Genomic DNA, 21028 nt, shown 5'->3' with positions numbered 1-21028 from the left:
CTGCCAGGCCGTGCTGGGGGCCGGGTCAGATGACTGTTCAGAGACCAAAACCTATCGTTTTGACCCCGATGATTGCGTTTGTTTGAGTTAAAATACGACTCACCAAGAGGATGATTTATAAATGAGTGCAGATCTGCCCTAAATGAAAAGTGACGATAGGCCGTATAGCTCTAGTCGCGGAATTCCACAGCCCTATCACCAACCGCCGCGGCGCAGAACGCCTCATCTGGAAAAAGGCGCACTTATGCAGAGTCAACAGTATGATAGCCCTAAAAATTTGGTCAGCTCAAGAGCCAACAGCGCCCGATTTACGGCCCGCTTGTGTGATCCATACTAATTTATGCTTGGTGTGTGTTGTAAGGTTGTCACCACAGTACCAGGTAGATACTACAACTTTGCTATGTGAATGTAAAGAAAATGCGAAAAATATGTGTGTAGAGACCAATCTTTCAAACGCGTCGTCAAGACTCGTTCATTTTGGTCTTGTTCCGACCCCACTTGGGCCTGGCTTTCCCACCCGTCCCACTGCCGTTTACGGCTCCCAGCCCCTTGTCCTTTTCGGAATGCTCGTCCTTCGGCGTTGGTATATTAGAATTCGACCGCAGCCCGTGTCCACTCAAAACCGACAGAAATTTGCGTGACCGCTTTTCGTGTATCGTCCCCGTCGAGTCTGCGATCGAGGCCGTTTCCCCACGGGCTTCGGCGCCGTCTTCCATGTCTACCCTGATCACGCTCTCGGCATCGTCCGGGGCGTCTTCGGCATAGTAAGTAAACGGCGTGACCCTTTCGATACGGTTGACGGGCAGCGGGTTGAAGATCAGGTCGATGACTTGTTCGGCCGACCATTCACCCGAATAGGCTCCAGACGAACGGTGCCGGTGACGATGTTCCCGATGGCCCATCTTCAAGGCGTCGTGCACGGCTCGATGACCGTGGTTGCGATAGCCACGACGATAGAGCTGGTTGAAGCGATGCTGATGTTCGGGAGCGACAAAGTGAGACTCGGGTGGTTTCTTCGGTCGGACACGGCTCTGCTCGGTCAGCGGGATCGTCGCGCTCGAGACCGTCCGCAAGAGTTGGTCGCGGGATCGGTCCAGCATGCTAGATTGACTTTGTGCCTGGCAAGATGCGTGTTTTCGTATCAGCACAAGCAGCAATGGCGATAGCCGGATGCGGAGGGGCTTACCAGTGATACCGAGGACGATGATGCCGAATTATGAGGCGCCTTGAGATTGGCAAGGTGTTCTACCAGAAGGAGGTCTGTAGGTCAGCCTTCGTCCGTGGCATGGTCGTGAGAGCAACCAGCACGCACGTTCGAGCTGAATGTCATTTTCGGTCACTGCCGCCAGGCCCGCCACATTATGACCTCTTTGCAGAGGAGGTCTGTTAAAGCGGAAGCGTGACCCGATTAGCCACGCGGACACATTGCAGAACGTGGCCCCGAGACTTGCGTTACGAAATTTGTCTCGCCCCCGTAATGTGACAACTCGATGGTCATCTGATGTGGAAACAAGATCGCGTCTCAGTATCAAGCATACCAGCGATCAAGTAAACCCGACCAGAACCCACCTTGATCATGGCGTTTGTCTTGCCTCCCTTCAATAGGTACCTCCTTGTCACCCCTCCCTTACCCATCCTCGCCTCCTCGCTCGCATACTCTGCCAGATCGAGGTTGAGCTCGCCGAAATAGATCCCCGGATGATCGTGTTCGTGGTGGCCGTGCTTTTGCGAATGATTCCGCAGACCGTGTCGCTGACGACCGGGTTTAGCGGTAGACGTCTTGGACGAGATCGAGCCGTGATCCAGACCGTCGTCGCCGTCCTCGTTGCCCTCGCTCCGAGTACTGACGCTCCGGATCGTCTCGAGTCCCATCCCAGCCAAGTGTTGGTAAACGACGAGTTTCAACCCGCTCTCCGATTTCGCACCCCCGCCCAGCCATCCGGCCGGCTCGGACGACGATTGTTGGGCGTCCTTGCTCCCGCCCATCAAGCTGGCCCCGACCTGTCTGGCCCGTCCGTGAGGCTCCTTGATTGTCCCGTTCGAGTTTCCACTCGGCACTTTGAGCTCCTTGCCTGTACGCTTTGCATACGCCGCGGCCGCATCTTCGTCCATGGGTCTGAGCTTGATCCGTACGATCTGGGCCACGTGATGTTCCCAGCTCGCGCCGTGATCTTCCAACTCCTGGATCGGAGTCCGACCTTTCACCGTGGTGACCGTACCCAGCGGGACGTCCAGCTTGACCTCTTGCGGTTGATGCTCGGCGGTCGACTTGGAGCCGGTAGAGCGCAAGGATTCGGGTACCGAGTCGATCGACGAGGCCAGGGACGAGACCCTCTGTCTGCCCCCGGTCCTTCCCGACCCTTTCAACGTCGAACCCGATTCGACCGAATCTGCCGCTCCACGCTTTTTCCTGCTCAACCCGCTAAACGCGCTGGACAAGGACGTGTGGCTCGTATTCTCGCTCCGATGGAGGAGGATGTGGGGGACGTGCAAGTGGGCCGTTCTCGATCGACCGTTCTGATCGGGACCAGGGTGTTGCCCTTCGTCGGCCCCGTGGGGGTCATCCTGATCATGATCGTCGCCGTCTCGATGATGCCGCCGTCGACTGGACGAGGCCGATGCGTTGTTGTGAGTCACGTTGGAAGGAAGGGGTAGCAAGGTCGAGGCGATCTCCTTGTCCAACAGGCTCTGAACCGAGGGGCGAGAGGAGAGCGACAAGACGTTGGGTCCGGTTGGTGTCTGACCGTGGTGATGGCCGGGCAGGTGGGGGTGATGATGACTATGATGCTGTTGTTGATGTTGAGAGGATGCCATGGTCGACTGCGTCTCCGCCGAAGACTGAGATTGCGTCTTGTTGTGCGACGCGAGACCGTTGTGTAGACTAGGTTCCCGAACGTTCTGTGACGATGACATGGGTCCGGGTACCATGGCAGGGGTCGAAGTCCCGGTGGATGAGGGGGAAGGGTAGATGGACGACTCGGGCGATGAGCGAGAAAAGCCGGTCGATGAAGAGGATGGGTCCGGCAGATGATGGTGCGATTCGTCCCTCTCGTTCCTCCCTGTCAGCGCTCCGGTGAAAGAACGATCTAGAGGCGAGGTGGACTCTTTGGATCGGGTCGATGTGGTTGGTTCCGTTGGGGTCGCTGAAAAGACGCAAGAAAGAGAGCCGTCAGGTTCGTCACATGGATGTCATGCAGCATACGACCTGAAGGCAAACCACCGACTCACGTGCCAGATCGAGATCTCCCTTGCTTCCCCGAAACTTCCACCTGACGCTGAAACTCCCCGATACCAATGGCACGTTGGTGATGTCGTGTATGGTGAGCTTGACGAGAAAGCTCGAGTGCTTGTTGTGCATCATCGTCTTCCAGATGCCCGCGTGTGGGGCAATGTCGCTGTTGGCCATCTCTCGTTGACGACGGATGTCATCCGTGAGGAGGTGGTAGGCACCGTGAGGGATGTTGAGCATAATGTCCTGTCGACTGGATGGACGATCCTCCCTCTTTCCGAGACGACCGACGTGGGACGAGTAGGGTGGACAAGGGGAAAACGACGTGATTATTATGGGCGTTGCGTGGTAGTATGCCGACGTCGAGGACAAGCCAGGTGAGACGGCATGGTCGTCTGTCGTATTATGCAGTTGCGCAGTTATCAAGGAGAGGAGAACTGTTGGGTGGGTAAAGAGTCGACTACATCGAGTGACTGCACTACTGACTACTCTTTGAGGGTGATCGACGTCGTCTCTCTCCCTCTCTCTTTCTCTGAATTTAGTAACTCTTCGTCATCCTCACACTCTCTCCGTCCGCCGGCGGCCCCGAAGGAAGGGGGGGTGACGTAAACACCAGCTGCTGCCGTCATAAATAACGTCATCGAATGCCGGCAGCTCGGAAGCAAATACCCCCGCGTCGTCGTCGTTTGTTTGTTGATCGACTTTCCATTTCGACAAGGGAAACAACAACTAAGTAGCATAAGTGGTCTGATCACACACACACGATCATCATCACACCATAGAGAGATACTCGTATCATTGCCAATCCCTTCCCCCGGCCACGTTCCGACATGTCGACCGACAACCATCTACCGGGTCACAAACCACCCCGACCCGCACCTGCAACCTCGATCCCTGCTCAGAAACGCGCAACGTCCACTCATCCTCCCGGCAACATGGCCTCGACCACGTCTTACAACCCTCCTCGCTCAGCACAGACACGTTCGATGACCAAGCTAGCCCAGAGTAGGAAACACCTCGAGACGTTCGTTCAGATCGAGAGGAACGGGGGAAAGACCATGTTTGGTGGAGTGGTCCGCGGGAAGAAGCGAGGGCCTCTGCTGGACAGCTTCAAGAATGTGCAGCAAAAGGCGGGCGACCAAGCACAAACAGAAGAGAAAAGTGACGGCGCTGGCAAAGATTTCGGTCTGGGATCTGGCACTGCGGTACCGTCGACACTCGACGGCCTACCTAAACCGGGCCAGACCTCGATCCCTTCCTTTCCGTCCCAACATCCCGCTCACCGAACACCACCGAAACCATCACTAGCCCGACCGAATCACACCATCTGTCGCCAACCAAACCATCCTAGCCCGATCGAGATTCAGCCGGGAGGGTTCAGGATGGATGATGAAGATAGCGAGGACGAGTTGCTCTTGACACCCCGTAGCAGACAACAAAAGAGGCGTGCCCCAGCGGAGAGGCCTTTCTTGCCTATAGGAAAGAGCCGGCTGGCCTTTGGTGCAGCCCCCACATCTTCTCTAGCATCCTCTTCGACGGGTCCAGAAACGGCGGGAGCTACAGATTACCGCGGGATGACCCGCCTTCTACCGACCGAAGAGACGCTGCCCCAGGTCAAACGCAAACGACCCTCTCACCCGTCCGATTCGCCTTCCATGTCGACAGAGAGGGGTCAGGCTCGAGCTCGTCATGGTCAGGACGTGGCTACCTCGCTCTCTCCTTCTCCATCTCCTGCACTCGCCCGATCGAGGACGAGAACTCGCGGCCAGACGGAGGAACCGAACATCGATACTCCAGAGAGGCGACACAAGGGGAAACGAAGGAGGGTCTCGGATAGCCCGTCCAAGGTCCTGGGTGGACGCAAGAGCAAGGCATCGGTAACGCCATCGGCGACCATGTCAGCGTCTACGTCGTCTCCCCAACGATCCGTCGGCGAACGTTTGATGGCAAGCGGAATGATCAAACCACCGACTCCGCCTAGAAAAAGGGTAGCAGAAGCGGGCGGTTTCGAGCCAAAGCAGAGGACGTCAGGTACTTTGCCGAGTGCGCTTGGAGCCAGATCAGGGGATGACGATGGGATGCAAGTAGACGACGTGAAAGACGAACCCAAGAGAGAACAAGCGAGACTCGGGGATTTAGGTTTCGGAACTACCGGGTCGTCGAATCTGCAAGCCAGACCGAGCGGATCTACTACCCACATGATCTCAAGCTTCCAACTCAAGAGGCCATCTTATCCGAGCTCGCTCGGCCCTGGCGCCGCGCCTTCCCGTCCGATGGCCCGTAATGTGGCTCTACCGGCCGTGGATGCGATGGATACGACAGCGACCGACCCGAATCCCCGTCCGTCCGCCTTCTCCTCCTCGAATACATCGGGACTAGCTCGGATACCGAGTCGACGGGAAGGACTCGGATCGGACACGAAAGGAAGCCTCTACGGCCTCAGCGCTGCTTTGGCAAAATTGCAAGTCAAGGCGAGCGCGCCGAACCAGGTCGAGGGGGAAAAGAGGCGGTTGGGCGGTTTCGCCATGCCTACCGCGAGCAGTGCTGCCAAGTCGATCGCCAGCGGTTCGTCCGAGCCCGGAAGGCTGCCTGGTCCGGCGGGTCTGAAGCGCAGTTCGACGATGATGGGGCAGAGGCGGGTGTCCTCGTTGGCGGGTGTTGGTCAGGAACAAGCAAGGTCCGGACCGACTCAATCGCAATCGAGGGCGACGAGCGTGGCACCTTCCGACTCTCAATTGGTCAGATCAGGGACGATCGGGGGAAACTTACAGAACCTCATCGAGAGCGATGCCGGGACGGGCTGCCTCAAGGGCGTCGTGGCCTATGTCGACGTGAGGACTGCAGAGGGAGATGACGCCGGGACGGTCTTTGCAGAAATGCTCAGGTTTTGCGGTGCCAAGGTCAGTACCTCTTCCCCCCTAGGGCTGACTCAAGATTGAGCTCATCCTCACCATCTTGCCCACCTAGGTACTTGCTAAACCTACCGAATCGTGTACACACATCGTTTACAAGTCGGGAAAAACGTCTACGGTAGCCTGGTACCGCCGTCAAGAAGATCCGAAACCGTATCTCGTTGGAATCAGCTGGGTTACGCGATGTAAAGAGGCTGGGAAGCGAATTGATGAAGAAGCGTACGAGATCAACCTCGAGGAGATTGAGTCCTTCAAAAAGGTAAGACGATGGGGCGTATCATCCCGGGAACGGCCAGCTGATATGAACTTTATGCCGTGCATCGGCAGAGACGACGTTCGATGGAACCTAAACAACTTCGCGCGCTCATTGCCGCCGGTAACGGACAAGAACCCGAGCAAGCTCGTGAGTGGAGATGACCTGTTTGAAGCGTATCGCTTGGAGCTCCGCTAATCAACTCAACTCCACGTAGCCATGGCTCAGCTGCGACGCTTATCAGGCCAATAGACAAACCGGCTTGATGCCTCTCGCGGACGGAATCACAATTTGCATATTCCCCATCATGTTGAAACGAACGAGCACAGTTGAAGCCTCGATTACCCTAATGCCTATCTAACGAAACATAAAGCTGTACAAATCTCCTTGAAGTCTTGATATATCATTCTAGTGGTGGAACTGTTACATAGCGAGATGTAAGATGTTAGTCGCCAGCTTGATGCCCTAGGAGTGAGCTGTGGCAAACTCACCAAACGGAGGTCGGTGTGGGCAAAGACGATGCCATAGTTGTCGGCGGTCTTGATGCACTCGGCGTCCATGATGGAACCGCCGGGAGCGGCCAAGAACTGGACACCACTCTTGCGGACTCGGTGGACGTTGTCGGGGAAGGGGAAGAAGGCGTCCGACGAACATGCGACACCGGTCAACTCCTTCATGTGAGCCTCCTTTTCCTCCTTGGTGAGCGGAGCAGGGACCTCGTCGAACAAGCTCTCCCACTGCGACCTCTCGCTGGGGTCGGCCTCGAAGACGTTGCCAGTGACAAAGAGGTCGATAGCGTTGGCCTTGTCGGCACGCTTGGTTCCCTTCTTGAAGGGAAGCGAGAGGACACGCGGGTGGTGTCGCAGCCACCAGTTGTCGGCCTTCTCACCGGCCAATCGGGTGCAGTGGATTCGGGACTGCTGACCGGCTCCGAGACCGATGACAGCTCCGTTCAGAGCGTAACAGACCGAGTTGGACTGGGTGTACTTGAGGGCCAAGGTGGCCACAGTCAAGTCGGTAATGGCCTGCTTGGTGAGCTTGAAATTTGGAAATCGCACGATAACAAATTAGCCTGCTTGTCTCTTGCAAACTCGCTACGTAGTCACCGACATACCTCCTTGTTGGTGGTGACAACGTTCTTGAACAAGGTCTCGTCGATCTTGCAGTCGTTCCTCTTTTGTTGGAGCGAGATACCGTAGACCTGCCGGGTCTCAATTTCGGGCGGAACGTAGTCGGCGTCCATCTGCAAGACACAGTACTTGCCGCCCTTCTTCTTCTGGAGAATCTCCAAGGCCTCAGGTTCATAGCCGGGAGCAATGACACCGTCAGAGACTTCTCGCGAGATGATCTTGGCGGTAGGAGTGTCGACGGTGTGGGACAAGGCGATGAAGTCTCCGAAAGACGACATTCGGTCGGCACCTACGAGTGGAAAGGGCGTTGGCCATCAATATGGTTGAAGGTGCACCTTAATTACCAGAGATACTGACCTCGAGCTCGAGCGTAAGCGCTGGCCAAGGGAGATAGCTCCTTCAAATCATCCACGCCGAACACCTTCTTTTCTCGGTCATCCAAGGGAATAGCAACAGCGGCTCCAGCAGGGGAGACATGCTTGAAGGAAGCAGCAGCGGGGAGAGCGGGTTCGAAAGCGGCAGCGAGCTCCTTGACCAGAGCCCAAGAGTTGAGAGCATCGAGGAGGTTGATGTAACCGGGGGATCCAGATAGAACTGGACGATGCGGGTCGGTAAGATTTAGTATGGAGCGGCAAGGAAAGTTCGGCGGCGGTGCTCACTCTTGATGGGCATTTCACCCTGCTCAACAAAGGCCTGGGCAGGCTTCTGATGAGGATTGGCACCGTATCGAAGAGGAACACGCTGATAAGCGACACCAGCTCCAGCCTTGGAGTCGGCAGCCGAGTCGGTGCTCGAGTACATCTTCCTGAAATAGTCGGCGATGGCCTCGTCGTACGCCTTGGTGCTCTCGAAAGCCTTGATTGCCAAACCTCGCTTCGTCTCGTCCGAGACCTTGCCGCTCTCCTTCCATTCCTGAAGGATGACATTGTAGTCGGAAGGAGACGAGATGATGGAAACGCGGGCGTGGTTCTTGGCGGCAGCCCTCAGTAGGGTGACACCACCGATGTCAATCTCCTCGATGGCGCCAGCCAGAGTGCAGTCGGGCTTTTGAGTTTGCAAGACGAAAGGGTAGAGGTTGCAGACTACCAGGGTGATCGGAGAAATCTGGTTGGTGGCCAAATCGGCAAGGTCAGATTCAATTTCTCGCGAAAGAATACCTGTAAAGCTCGAAATCCTATCAGACACACGTTCAGCTGCAAGCATTTAGTACATGCGACCCACCTCCGTGAACTGCCGGGTGAAGAGTCTTGACTCGTCCTCCAAGCATTTCGGGGGCCTTGGTGATCGAAGAAACATCCCTGTAACCAAGATTGCCTGACTGATATCAGCGATCGTTCGTATCAAGCATCCAAGCTGCAAGTCAAAACGTACTCGATCTCCATGCCAGCTTCTCGAATCTGCTTGGCGGTACCACCGGATCCCAAAAGTCGAAAACCGAGTTCTTTCAATCCCTTGGCAAAGGGAAGGAGACCAGTCTTGTCGTAAACGGACAATAGAGCTGGATGCAAGGTGATGCAGTCAGGATGTCACTCCTGGCAGGTGCAAGTCGTGGACCGCTGTGGAGCGTACCGATAGGAGCTTCCGACATTTTGATTTCAGTTTGGTTTCCTTTTGATTTGGTGTAGGATCACTATGAACACTCTCGTGTGTATGATAATTGATCCATCGAGGTCGACGACCAGTCGATATAATTGCTAAAGCTAGAGATGAAAAGTAGTCATTTTGTGGAAGCAGCAGCAGCGACCGCTAGTCCTCGACGAGAGCTGCTCGGAGGGAAAAATCTGATTACGTAAGATTTCCATCATGATCCCCCCGACCCGAAAGCCGAGGGGTAACGGGATCGGAGCAATCGGAGTGTTTCAGGGTGCTTTGGCACAAAGATCTTTTCATCTCTCATGTGGATCGACTCATCCAAGCTCGTACATCAGGCTGAAGTCTGGAAAAGACCATCAGAACGACCCGTGAACTCGTCATGAGATTATGACCCTCCCCAGCGACGATCTCGACTTGGCAATGCTTCATCTCTTGTTCCATCCAGCGTACGCCTCTCTCGCCGATCTTGTCATCCTTGTCTCCTAACCAGACTCGACAGGGATGCTCGATATGGCTGTACGAGAAGCCCCAATCCTTGCTGTCCCTGCCCAATATCGACATCAGGTCGGCGCTTCCCCCTTGCAGCGCCTCGGCGTGAGACGCTTGGAGGATCGCTGTGGCCAGTGAAGTCTCGCCCGCGAGCGGTACCACGCTCGACGCGGCAGACAGGGTGCTCTGTGCTCGAGAACTCGGGCGTTCCAGGTCGATGGACGGCAGACTAGTCGTACGTGCCGGAACAATCCTCTTGACGCGACTCGAGCGCACGCCAGATCGGGACGACAACTCGACATCCGCTGTTGTTTCTATACTCGTGGCGGAAGCGTTGCTAGGAGCAAGTCGAAGGAGCTTGCTTGATTGGTTGGTTCCGACGCGCAGTCGCTCTATCGTATCGTCACCGTTCGGTTTGACGCTTTGGGAAAGCCTTCGGGCAAGCCTCCCTGCCGAACTCTTTGGTCGTACTAAAGGTGATACTGGCGGTCTGCTCGTCGTGTCGCCTGTGGGGTCGCCTTTACTACCAACGCCGAGGTCGACTCGCGATGATGAACAGCCTCGACTAGCCCAGTCCCCGGTATATACCTGAGGCAAACCAGGGGATACTTGCGGTCGACCTAGTCTTCCCACAAAGTATCCCGATGCTGTGCCCATCACGGACCGAGCAGATTGAGGTGGGGTGTATCCGATACCTTCAGAAGGTGAAGCAGGCAAGCTACCCAGTCTCCATCCGTGAAACTTCCACTCGGTCGCCTGAGCCGTCTTGATGACGCTGGATGGCACGTACTTCAGCCACTTGTAACCTGAAGTGCTGAAAAGTCAGCTCGACGTCTGAGACCACATTAGTTCAATGCGCTCACCTCCATCGACGTCGATGTTGACCCAAGGCGCTAGCAAATGGATGGTTCCGCTGACGCGATCCTTCATCTTAAGCGCGGTCGCCAGGGCATAGGGAACACCAGCGGAATGAGCCATCAAACCGAATGTAGGGACTTCCATCTGGTCCATGACCTCTTTGACAACGTCGGCCCACTCAAGCAAACCTCTTTGTTCCGATGCTACCTCTTGACTCTTGCCGAGACCCCAGCGATCTATACATATCAACCGAATGTTGTCCCCTCGAGCCACCTCGTCGTACAGGGCGATCAGATAGCGTACGCATCCGAGACCTAGGAACACAAGCACAGGATAGCCTTCCGGATCCCCGGCTTCGGCGACCGATAGCACCTGTCCAGCTTGGCCTGGTCGTTTCAGGGTGACGATCCGGTTCAACCGGCGAGATTTGAGATATCTCGAAATCGCACGGTCTGGATCAGCGTCGTTGTCGAGCCTTCGCTTGAGGCTTTCCCACGAATTAGAAGATGCCAGAGACACCCTGGTGTCTGAGCTCGCTGTAGCTGCATAGTACGCCTGGGCTTGCGGCGGCATGGGAGGACCGGAATTATTCGAGGATACAGTGCTTCCCGAATTCACGGAAGGATCGTTCGATTCCAATCTTTGAAGCATAAGATCGCGCGTCAAAAGCACGTTGTCTAGCGTATCGTTCCCTTGAGCCTCTTGGCAGATCGGTAAATTATCTACCGCTTTCCTGCTCAAGCCAAAAACTTCTGGCGAATCGTAAGCATGTCGCCGAACGATATCGTCGATGCTTTTCGGCTCGGCTTGCGGTTTGGAAGCCGACCGGATGGGGACCACCTTGCCCCTACTCAGTTCGGCAGCGATCGAATGTAGGTCACGACTGCTTGTGCGTCGCGGATTCGTTCCCTTGGCGATACCTTGACCGGAATTCTTTGCGTCAAAGGCAGGATTGGCTGCTGGTGGGCGGATGTTGCCTCGACTTTGGACTCGTTTAGGCTTGAATCTTTCTATCATCTGGTCCATGTCATCGGTAGATAGGCCTGGGGTTACGTACTTTGCGTCAGCTATGAGGCACGTCACACCGCACATCAACCTGGTCTAGCTCACCAGGCATATCCCTTTCGACGTCGGAGCGAGATTCTCGGTCATCCTCTCTGATCTCCTGAGCGATGTCGAGCGGTCCCTCTCTCGAGCCTGACTTGCGAAGAGATCGCCCTGGCTCTGCTTTGAGGCCCTTCCGCTTCCTCCTCGGGATGACGTTTTCGACCGGCATCGGCCGACTGAGATCCTGTGCTCCGGAAATGCCAGCATCCTTTGAAGGCAGGTCAAGCTGACAATCGGCCTTTACAGCGACTGGTGAATCCTTCATTACCAGAATCGGCAAGTCCGACCCGTTTCCGATTTCATTGAACAGCCCCGTCTGCGGTGTGGTAGCTAGGCTAGGCGATACCGATGCTATGGGCGAGTTCAACGCCGACGACCGGGCTCTCAGCAGCTTGCCGTTACGACGAAGCGAGGACATGCCTGACAAGTCGTGCGGTGTTGAAGGGATGTGGGTTTGGGCCGAGGTCGGAGTAGTATCACCGTCCGAAATAGGAGGTAAAGGACTCTTCGGAGGGCCAGCAATGCGAGATTGCCATGGGATAGCTGATCGAGTCGGCGTCTTCCGACCGTCTGTGTCGTCCAGCGTATTGTTTCCATAGAACGCTGCGCTCGACTGAGGCCTGCCTGCCGTTCCACCTTGATCCCCGGATCGTGCTCGAGAGTTATTCGTAAAGACCCACAGGTTCGAGAGGGGCCTTCTTTTACCTTTCCGGTTGGACGAAAAGGAGGGAAAGATGCTGGAGACGGACGACCTGATCGAGGCCGTGTCATCTTGGTCTTTCGCTGATTGATCTGGCATACCGTATGATGTGTTTGGCTCGATGCTAGCTGTTGCTTTATATCATGCATCCAATGGAGCCATATGCTACTGTTGACATCTGTCCTTTCGTAACCGACCGGGGTCCGTACCAAGTTGCAAAGAATGGGTCGAACGGTACAGAAGATGTTTGGGGTGCTATCTGATGGAGCAGATCCGAGGATGCGGATTGGGTCAATGCTAGATCGATAGAGTTGTAATCGAGTTTGTACAGTTGCAGGTTGCAAGTTGCAAGTTGGGAGTACAGTTGGTCGTTGTCGAAATGTTGATGTACCGATGACTTGTATCACGATCCGGATCGATGGCGGGACGACATGAGGCAGCGTCGTGGGAGGGGGTTGGTCGCTGTCGCCATGCGATCGAATTCGCCCCTCTAGCCGAAAGTGGGGAAGGGGGGTGGGTCCGTGTCACTTCTCCCTTGTACCCAACCCGATTCGGTTTCGCATGTGTGGAGCCAAGATGAGCTGGATCGATCGATGATCCACTTGCCCGTCCCCTTCTAGAGACGCACGCGGGGGTCCCGTCCTTTGATCATTCCATCACTTTCAAAGGATTTCCATCAGACCCGCCTGTCGGCCTGTCGAGAAAGATAACCTTCTGCCGGTCTCCCAGACCGCAAACCCTCTCCTTCCTCCCTTTCCCGCTCCACCCGAGGCAAACGATTGATGGGATCAAAGCTCGCGATCTCTATTGTTCTTTTGTGAAACGCCAAAAGCCCCGCTCGTATTTCCACCCAAAACAAACATGCTTGCTTGCTTACGTCAGCTGGGAAGTAGGACGTACGCAGCAATGCCCGAACACGGGACGATACTAGGCTTCTCAAATCGGTACGACGACTCGATCATATTCACAGAGCCCGAGATACCCGATAAATAAGCATCCCTCCACTTCCAATCGATCATGTCCACCTTGTTCTCGACTCAGGCTCCCGCCGAATCTTCGTGGCAGGCGGTCTATCGAGCCCGGCTGGAACAACGCCAGACCGCCGACAGCGTCCATGCCGACATCATTCAGGCTTGTGAGTGTGATGCCTTTGAGAAGAGAACCGTAATGACTCGCTTACGAGTTCCGGCTGACATGTTCCTGCCTCTTCTGCATTAGACCGAAGCTTGGCGATCTGTCTCAAGGATTCGAGGGAGCGCAACGCAGCGTGGTTGAGATCGACTTCGGAGGGAGCCGGCGGTATCGCACCGCAAGACAGGTGAGAGGTGGGGCGCGTTCAATTCCGGATGTCGATAGTATACGATGTTGATCCTCGACCTCTTCCGCCCTGAAACAGTGCTGGGGCCAGAAGCTACATCGTTACGCTCGAAAGGCAACTATCGCATCTACGAGCCGAACTCTCGGACGCTTACCGCTCCAGATCGGCCTCGCAAGACAAGCAGCTTCGGCTGACCGATACTCTACGAGAAAGGGACGACGAGATCCGGGCTCTCAAGGATGAGATGAGGTCAATGAAGGAGAGGAACGAGAGGATGAGCAAACGCGAGCGTGAGCACGAGGAAAAGTGGAAGGTCAAGGAGGTTGACGTTCAGGTGAGCGAGACATGCCGGACCTGCCCGTACTTTGGCCTGTCTGATCCCGTTGACCCTTGATCACCTCGGGAGAACAGCATCTGCACGACGAGATCCTTTCACTCCACCTCGAGCTCGACCAACTTTCGCAACGAAACTCGGCACTACAGGCAGACAACGCTAGTCTCTTGCAACGCTGGCTGGACAAGATGAACGAGCGCGTGGACAAGATGAATGCGGATTTCGAGAGCGAGAGCAGTAAAGATCAGGACAAGAACACGTCGGGGGGCGCGACCTTGGAGGGATAGGTTCGCTTGATAGGCGTCGCCTACGGGTCAGGTCTTCTTATTACTGAACGGGCTGACACGTGCCGCCGTCGTGTACATCATCATGTCAAGTACAAAGCTCAGGAGAAAAGTCGGCTGGTCCGCCTCGAGCCTGTCAAGTAATCTAATCGTCCTTGTCCTCGTCCACCATCCAGCCGCATCAGTCGAACACCATTTCATCTTCTTCTTCCCCGTCTTGATCTCGGCTCCGCACGTCCATCCCACCAATCCCCTCCGCCACGGCGGTCTCGCCATCGTTACCCATCAGTCCCGTTCCGACGCCTTGGCCGTTCCGTTTGCTCATCAACAACATTCCCAAGCCGCCCATCCCGATCGTCGGCCGATAGCCCATGGCCATGCCAGGCGGCATACCGATCGGACCTCCGTTCGTGCCGGCGGCAGCCATGCTCGCCAAGGGCGAAGATGTGACGGGAGACACCGTCCGCATCGCTTGTATCTGGCTAGTTGCAGCGGGCGAGCCTCCTCGAGATCTAGCGAAACTGATTGAGCGACTCGTGGCATGGGGTGTGAAGTCCATTGGATCCGAATAGACGTGATGCCCTGTAGGCGACATTGGAGTAGGACCGGGGGGCAAGGTTCCTGTCCAATGCGATGGCGATTGGTCGCCAGGTCGATACCGCTTGTTGTACGGCTCGAAACGAGCATCGTCAAATGCAGCTGATCACACCAGTAGTTGATAGGTCAGAATCAACTCTGTGACGTTCGCTCTGCCTTCGTTCTCACCTTTTCTTTTGTTCGTCCTACCACTAGCGGCCGGGCTTTCCCGCCAAGCTGTTGCGTTGCTCTTGGAACCGCTGGCTACATCCATGCCACTGCCGCTGGCCTGCCAGAATGGAGTAACGGAATCGACCATAAGCATCGCATTACCATCATGGCCGGCACATATGGCTTACGTCACTCCCCCTAGCACTGCCTTGACTAGCTCTCATATCGTGGCGGTCATCCGCCAACATCCCTGGGGTATGTCCAAAATCGCCGACTCCGACACAAGTAGCGGTTTGGCTTGTACGACTTTGAGCGCTTCGCCCAGACGCCCCATAATGCCTCGAAGCCCGCATACCATTAGCGGGGGCGAAGGCGAAGGGCGACGAGTGATGTGCCGACATTTCTACGTCCATCCCTCCTGTCGCCATATCTTCTCCAGTGACCAAATCATCTACGGCAAAAGGTCCCTCGTCGCTGCTGTTGTCATCTTCCTGCTCGTCATTACTGTCGTCTGATTCTGCTTCTGGCAGACTGTTTAAAAGTCTGCCCCGACGAGATGGCCTCGGTGTCATTGGTAGCGACTCCGAATTGGACAGAATCAACCTCTGGAGCAAGGCTTCCGAGCGAATCTCTTGCATAGGCAAGTTGGCTTCTGCAGCCAAAGTTTTACGTAGATTTGCAGGAAGCAATCTCGGCTGAGCAGCATCCATCATACTGCTTCTCCTCCGTCCACCGTTAAGGTATCCGCCGCTCATACTACGCTCCCGGCCGGTATTACCCTCATCGCTACCCCCACCGGCTTCCATGCCATCGCCGCTGTCGCGATGGCCAGACAACCTTTTGCCTCCGAATGAATATCCAAAGCTCTTTGGTGGCGTTCGTGCTATTCGGTCGAGATTGTTATGTCCAGCCTGGGTATCTTGAGTCATGCTCCCAGGACTGAAGCCGTCCTGACCCTGTGCCCGATACGCTCCCGTTATATCCGATGAGTCTCGGACCGCCGAGTGCTCACTCGAGACCCGGCGTAGTGCCATCGAGAATCGTGAGGACGAGGAGGGAGCACTGAGCCCAACATTGTAACCGCCTGGATTGTCAAGTTGAGGAGATTTGGGATCAGGTATTGAGGCAAACGATGACTGGCTTCGACGCAAATGAGGTGGCAGGTCGAGATTACTGCGCCACTGCTCGACGTCCGTATTGGCTGAGTCCAATCCACTCGGCAGAGTCCTGCCTGTGCCGGTCGAGACATCTTCAGACTCCATGTCATCACCTGCCCAGGCCTGACTCAGTCCAGACGGCCGGTTCATACGAAACTGAGGGTCCCCAAGAAGAGTCGACGTCGGAAGGACACCGTGGGCGAATTGATTTCCAGAGGAACTATTCGCCGAGGTGTCAGGCGTCATGGCAGCGTTGCTACCCAAGCCATACAGGCCATAACCATTCGAGCCAGAAAAGGACCATGGACTGGATTGTCGTGTGTTGTTCGGATTTCCGGGTGTATATACCTTGGTCATGCTGGATGTGGCAGATGGACTAGCAGAGAGTCCGAAGGCGTCGTGCGAAGAAGGGAACGAAGTCGAAGCATTCGAAGTGGACCGAGGCCGGTTGATGTTGGAACCTGCTGCGGCAGGCTCTGGATGGCTAGTCATGTGTCGTTCAGTGGTTCGTGTCGCAAGATCTCCGCCATAATGATCGCCGCTGATCTGATGCCCGGACTGCACGAAGGGAGACACAGAAGATCCGGAGATGTTCATACTCGAGCTGACGAGCTGCGTATAGTTTGAACCGGACCCATGAGTTGACCCCTTGTAAGCCAGCTGCCTATAGTGGTGAGAGAGCGGATCGAGGTGATAACGAAATGCGGCTGGGCTACGTGGATCGGTTGGTTAGCCGATGCTCTGGCATCCTTGTTCTAGGAAAGCTATTGGCAAGGTTTCGTCAGATCACAAGGTGCAAGGTGATCATTTGTTCCTACACATCTCTACACGTACGCACGCAGTGACCAGCATGGCTGACCTCTTGTCGTTGTGGGATGGGATGTCGGGGATCGGGGGGAAGCTCGTGTTTCCGTGATTACGTCATCAGGAATGGTAGCGTAGTGTCGTGTATGATTGTGTACAAACGTGAAACCCGGGATCATGTAGAATTACGTTCCAGTCATTTTGATGAGGATCGTCAGACCAGCCTTGTCAGCCAGATCCAGGTCAAGCCTATTCCTTCTTTTGCCAGCGTATCGCAGTGAATTCCTTCTTGGATGGTCGCTCCTCGTCAAAGACTGCGGGGAACGCTTGATATCGACTCCGGGATTTCAACAGCTCGAATGACTTTCTTTGAGTCTGCGTGAAATTCTCTACAACATGGATCGATCACACTGACACTTTTTCGAGCAGCGGTCATCGATTGCCGGCCGATGGGAACGGACCAAACTCTCCGCTACATCAGAAGCGCCACATGCGCTATCCCGTATCTCGACAATTCAGCTCTGAAAACAGGTTTTGATGCAGATATGTTGACAACCCGTTCGGTGATTTATCCGATGGAAAACTGTATCATCCCGTTCCTTAAGCAAGAACTTCGCACGGCTCGCCCAAGCCAATAAGATCGATCGATAAAACTCTCAAAGGCGGGAAACGATCTCACGCCGTCACACGGGGCACAAACGTCGAAAATAGGTTGATCGTGTTTCAGAAGCCGTCATCTGGCTTCGTGCGCACCGGTAAGCAATGGGCCAACTTCGTCTTCGAGCTGATAGCGAATCGATCAACGCCGGTCTTGAGAAGAGGGAACAGCTCTACTCGAGTAAGTCTCGAGACCAAACTTTCCTTTACTTATTGAATCACTGTGAGATGAAGCATGGACATTGCGGGTTTTCGATGGTTCATTAACCCTGAGCAAACGTACGTCAGACAGTCTCGATGCCCGGAACTAGTCCACTCGACAGGGTTCTAGATCGACCGATGCGGATTCCGCATCGAGACTTCTGCTTACAATCACGTTTAATAGCTTCGTGCACAAAGCTTTGGGTCAACCGCTGATTTGATATTGTAATCATGCGGATACTACATGTCTTTCTAAAGAAATAACTGGGGTACGACGTGCGTCCCATGGGTGTGTCTAATGGATACAGCGTAATGTGAATGGACGATTGACATGTGGGGACTGGTTATGATGATCGATGATTGTCGTATGCAAAGTCGTGGCAGGCGTGTCGTGTATGATGAGGTTGATGTTGCTCGCAAATGGGGAGTGCATGTTTTGAGGCTGAGCAGGACTGCGTCGTTCATGATGCGCAAAGTTTGGCAAGGCCGCCTGCTCAACATTGGACAAACGAACCTCGACCAATGTGATCATAGGCAGGGTCGTTGTACTGCGCCTGGACACCGTGCAGCTGCGGCGCGGATGATCGACGCGGACCTTGCATGTCGGTCGCCCAGTATGTGTATGGAGCGGTTTGTTGTGGTCGCTGAAAATGATGGCGGGGATGATACTGGTTGCTCATCGGTAGTGGCTGGATTTGCTGACCAGATGATTGGTATTGGCCATGATTGGGTACCCGTGCTTTGCCCACTTTGGTGGCATGGTCGTTTTGTTGTTGATAAAGGTACTCGTCCTCGACAGGTGATGCAGCCACCGTGTAAAAAGTGAGGTCCTACAGCGGGTTGCAAACATGATAAGTCTCGTGCGTGTAGGTATTAGCTCCTCAGGTCTCAGCTCACCTCTTGTCGCGGTTGATAACCCAACCTGTAATCGTAGGGAAGCTGAAGGTACGCCGTCTCCGCGGGACCCTGGTGGCGCGACGGCAAGGCGGATGTGGCCAAGTCATCCGGCATCGAGTAGTTTGTGTGAGTCATAGAGTATGGCGTGTTGATTTGATAAGATGCCATGGAGGGAGGAGGTACGTCCTCGAGAGAACCATTGGCTGGGTAGATCTGGTTGTCGAAATCGGCACCTCGTCTCTGGGTCCTCGCGAACAGGCGCTGCGCCGAGTGACGGCGTTGAGCGTCTTGAGTGCTCTTCATACGCCGAACGGCTCGGTCGGGTGTAGCGGAGCAGACCTGCGCAGCCGACCTCTTCTTCGCTGGAGGCATGACGAGTGGGCTAGAGCTAGAACTAGTCGTAGGCTCGATCTCGATAGCTTTGACGCCTTGCTGGAGCGAAGGCATGTCGGATGATCCGTTTCTAATGATCCGATGACGTGATCTGGGCGAGGTTGACCGGGCGCGGTATTGGGTGGACGGCGGGAATTCGTACGAGGGAGCGGGATAAGTTGACTCGAAGGTAAAGGGGTAATCCGAAGGCGCGATGGGTTGATACACGCTGTGGCGCGCATGAGCGGCCGACATGGCAAGTGTACCCAGGACGTCAAGCCAAGATAAATACGCTTCGTCAGAGATGCCGACGTTGTGGTCGAGTGAAGCGAGAAACTCGATTTCCATGAGCTGTATTTTGCAGTATGACCATGTCACAAGGCGATAGCAGGTGGGATGTTAGATCACTGAATCTGAACGAAGCGATTGTCATGACGGAATGTTCTTACGTTCATCTCATTCAAGGGGATCCCAGTCATGCTCGACCACGTCTTCGAGGTGTACGTGTTGTCATCGAGGTACTTGTTGGCCAACATCATACCGGTCGCACATAAGCGGTATTCACTCCCTCCAGCCGTGACTGCAGCAATGTTTTTCGACCGGAGACGTTCGATATACCAGAGGCTGAGCACGAGGACTGCTTGAGAGACGGCGGTAGCGTTGATGACGTTTTGGACGAAACATTGAAAGGCTAGGGTCGGTCGGCTTCGTGTCGCGGGCTGTTTCGTAGGAGGAGTGAGATAGCCTTGTGGGTAGGATGCTGGTTGCTGGAAGGAAGGATCGTCCCGGAACCACAAAAGGCAGAGGATATCTGGGCGTTGGCAAGAACGATGGACCCGTCAGCTTCAGACAACCGAGTGCACCTCCGTCTGGACCGTGGCCGAACACGAACTTACCCGCATAGTAGTCGACCCAATTGAAGGTGATAGGCGCAGAAAAGTCTGACATGACAGGCAACCCCTGGAACATCGGCGCCTGATATGCCGAGAGGCAGTAATCGGCAGGTGTCCGGGTCAGGGTCGAGGGTGGGCTAGATGAATCCTGGTGCGGATAGTGCTGATAGTTGTAGCCGTCGTCGAACAAAGGACCTTCCCACTCGTATTCGTGATTCATCGTCCAATACGACGGGGACGGCGTAGGTGTAGAGAAGGTGTTTGAAGGAATGTGACTTGTGTTTTGCGGTAGCGAAAGAGAAGAGGTTGCCTTTGAGAATTTGAGTTGTCCAGTCCGTCCGCTAGCCCTTTATATGTGGTGGTCCCCTCCTCTGTCGGGATCGCCCGACGAGTCAAAGGTTTCCCAAAACCAGGGTGGTTTCGGTGGGGTCGGGTGAGAAGCAGCGAGAAGGAAAGGACGGGGCGAACAGGTGCAGGTCGAAGTATGTTTTGATTATTCGTTCGCTTCTGGGCTGTGTCGCCGTGTCGCGGGTCGTTCGATGAGAGGGAAATAAAACAGATCAGACCGACCCGATCGTCATCCGACGACGACGACGACGACGACGACGACTAGGTTCTCGCTTCGACACGAGGGCGCGATTTGCTGGTGGATCTGGCCGAGGTCCGAGCTAGCCAGGGTTATGGTAGAAACTTCGATTCCCTTTAATGCCTCGTGGCGCGTCTGGGTGGATCCCGATCAAATCACAGGGAAGAAACGGGAGGGAAAGCGGGTTCCGCTTGATTGATCTGATCCGCTGATGACGATCCGTGCGCCCGTGCTCGGCTTGGGTCGTCGACAATGGCTTTTGTTTCTCGATCACGCGGAAGCTAGGCGATGGAATGTGTCTCGAGTTCTTTTCTAGATTTTCTAGATCAGTGATCAGTGATCAGTGAGCCGGTGATCAGACCTTTCCGAGATGAAACCGTAAGGGGTCCGAGCCAGGTCACGAGTTTGATACCAGCTATAGCGAGTGTCACCGGATGCAAGATCTTGGTGAGATTGCACCGTAAGCAGCAGTGCTAGCAGTGATCGAGTAGCGGATGACCGGTCTTG

General features: G+C 55.1%; 7 protein-coding genes across 7 annotated transcripts; 2 read left to right on the top strand and 5 right to left on the bottom strand.

Moving 5' to 3' along the window:
• Window positions 1-235: 235 nt before the first annotated feature.
• Window positions 236-3726, bottom strand: HD553DRAFT_316866 (uncharacterized protein). The gene is made up of 6 exons (XM_046180679.1): window positions 3229-3726; window positions 1570-3143; window positions 1452-1498; window positions 1313-1383; window positions 1187-1245; window positions 236-1118 (listed from the first exon to the last, which is right to left on the bottom strand). Exons 1-6 carry the CDS (start codon window positions 3467-3469, stop codon window positions 462-464), a joined length of 2649 nt encoding a protein of 882 aa, XP_046034011.1. The 5' UTR covers window positions 3470-3726; the 3' UTR covers window positions 236-461.
• A 265-nt stretch (window positions 3727-3991) lies between these two features.
• On the top strand, window positions 3992-6697 carry HD553DRAFT_112547 (uncharacterized protein). The gene is made up of 4 exons (XM_046176434.1): window positions 3992-6129; window positions 6197-6400; window positions 6469-6544; window positions 6612-6697. Exons 1-4 carry the CDS (start codon window positions 4060-4062, stop codon window positions 6644-6646), a joined length of 2385 nt encoding a protein of 794 aa, XP_046034010.1. The 5' UTR covers window positions 3992-4059; the 3' UTR covers window positions 6647-6697.
• Window positions 6633-9212, bottom strand: HD553DRAFT_112535 (putative purine nucleotide biosynthesis-related protein). The gene is made up of 8 exons (XM_046176433.1): window positions 9094-9212; window positions 8896-9022; window positions 8746-8822; window positions 8184-8681; window positions 7882-8118; window positions 7509-7813; window positions 6886-7431; window positions 6633-6814 (listed from the first exon to the last, which is right to left on the bottom strand). Exons 1-8 carry the CDS (start codon window positions 9110-9112, stop codon window positions 6803-6805), a joined length of 1821 nt encoding a protein of 606 aa, XP_046034009.1. The 5' UTR covers window positions 9113-9212; the 3' UTR covers window positions 6633-6802.
• A 205-nt stretch (window positions 9213-9417) lies between these two features.
• On the bottom strand, window positions 9418-11037 carry HD553DRAFT_276322 (Alpha/Beta hydrolase protein; the record flags this gene model as incomplete). The annotated part of the gene is made up of 2 exons (XM_046177952.1): window positions 9418-10412; window positions 10470-11037. The coding sequence occupies 2 exons, from the start codon at window positions 11035-11037 to the stop codon at window positions 9418-9420; spliced, it is 1563 nt and encodes a 520-aa protein (XP_046034008.1).
• A 2658-nt stretch (window positions 11038-13695) lies between these two features.
• HD553DRAFT_276108 (autophagy-related protein 16) lies at window positions 13696-14210 on the top strand (the record flags this gene model as incomplete). The annotated part of the gene is made up of 2 exons (XM_046177939.1): window positions 13696-13923; window positions 14001-14210. Coding segments are annotated over 2 exons (438 nt in total), but the record flags the coding sequence as incomplete, so codon positions are not given.
• A 178-nt stretch (window positions 14211-14388) lies between these two features.
• HD553DRAFT_344758 (uncharacterized protein) lies at window positions 14389-16708 on the bottom strand (the record flags this gene model as incomplete). Its single annotated transcript, XM_046183026.1, has 3 exons — window positions 14389-14906; window positions 14973-15072; window positions 15143-16708. The coding sequence occupies 3 exons, from the start codon at window positions 16706-16708 to the stop codon at window positions 14389-14391; spliced, it is 2184 nt and encodes a 727-aa protein (XP_046034006.1).
• A 2610-nt stretch (window positions 16709-19318) lies between these two features.
• On the bottom strand, window positions 19319-19770 carry HD553DRAFT_255423 (cyclin PHO80-like protein; the record flags this gene model as incomplete). Its single annotated transcript, XM_046177348.1, has 2 exons — window positions 19319-19393; window positions 19492-19770. Coding segments are annotated over 2 exons (354 nt in total), but the record flags the coding sequence as incomplete, so codon positions are not given.
• Between the last annotated feature and the right edge of the window lie 1258 nt (window positions 19771-21028).

This window comes from Filobasidium floriforme (genome assembly GCF_021052385.1).
Source record: "Filobasidium floriforme strain CBS 6241 chromosome Unknown HD553scaffold_21, whole genome shotgun sequence".
In the NCBI taxonomy this organism is placed as follows: Eukaryota; Fungi; Basidiomycota; class Tremellomycetes; order Filobasidiales; family Filobasidiaceae; genus Filobasidium; species Filobasidium floriforme.
This window is presented reverse-complemented; position numbering and strand designations above follow the sequence as displayed.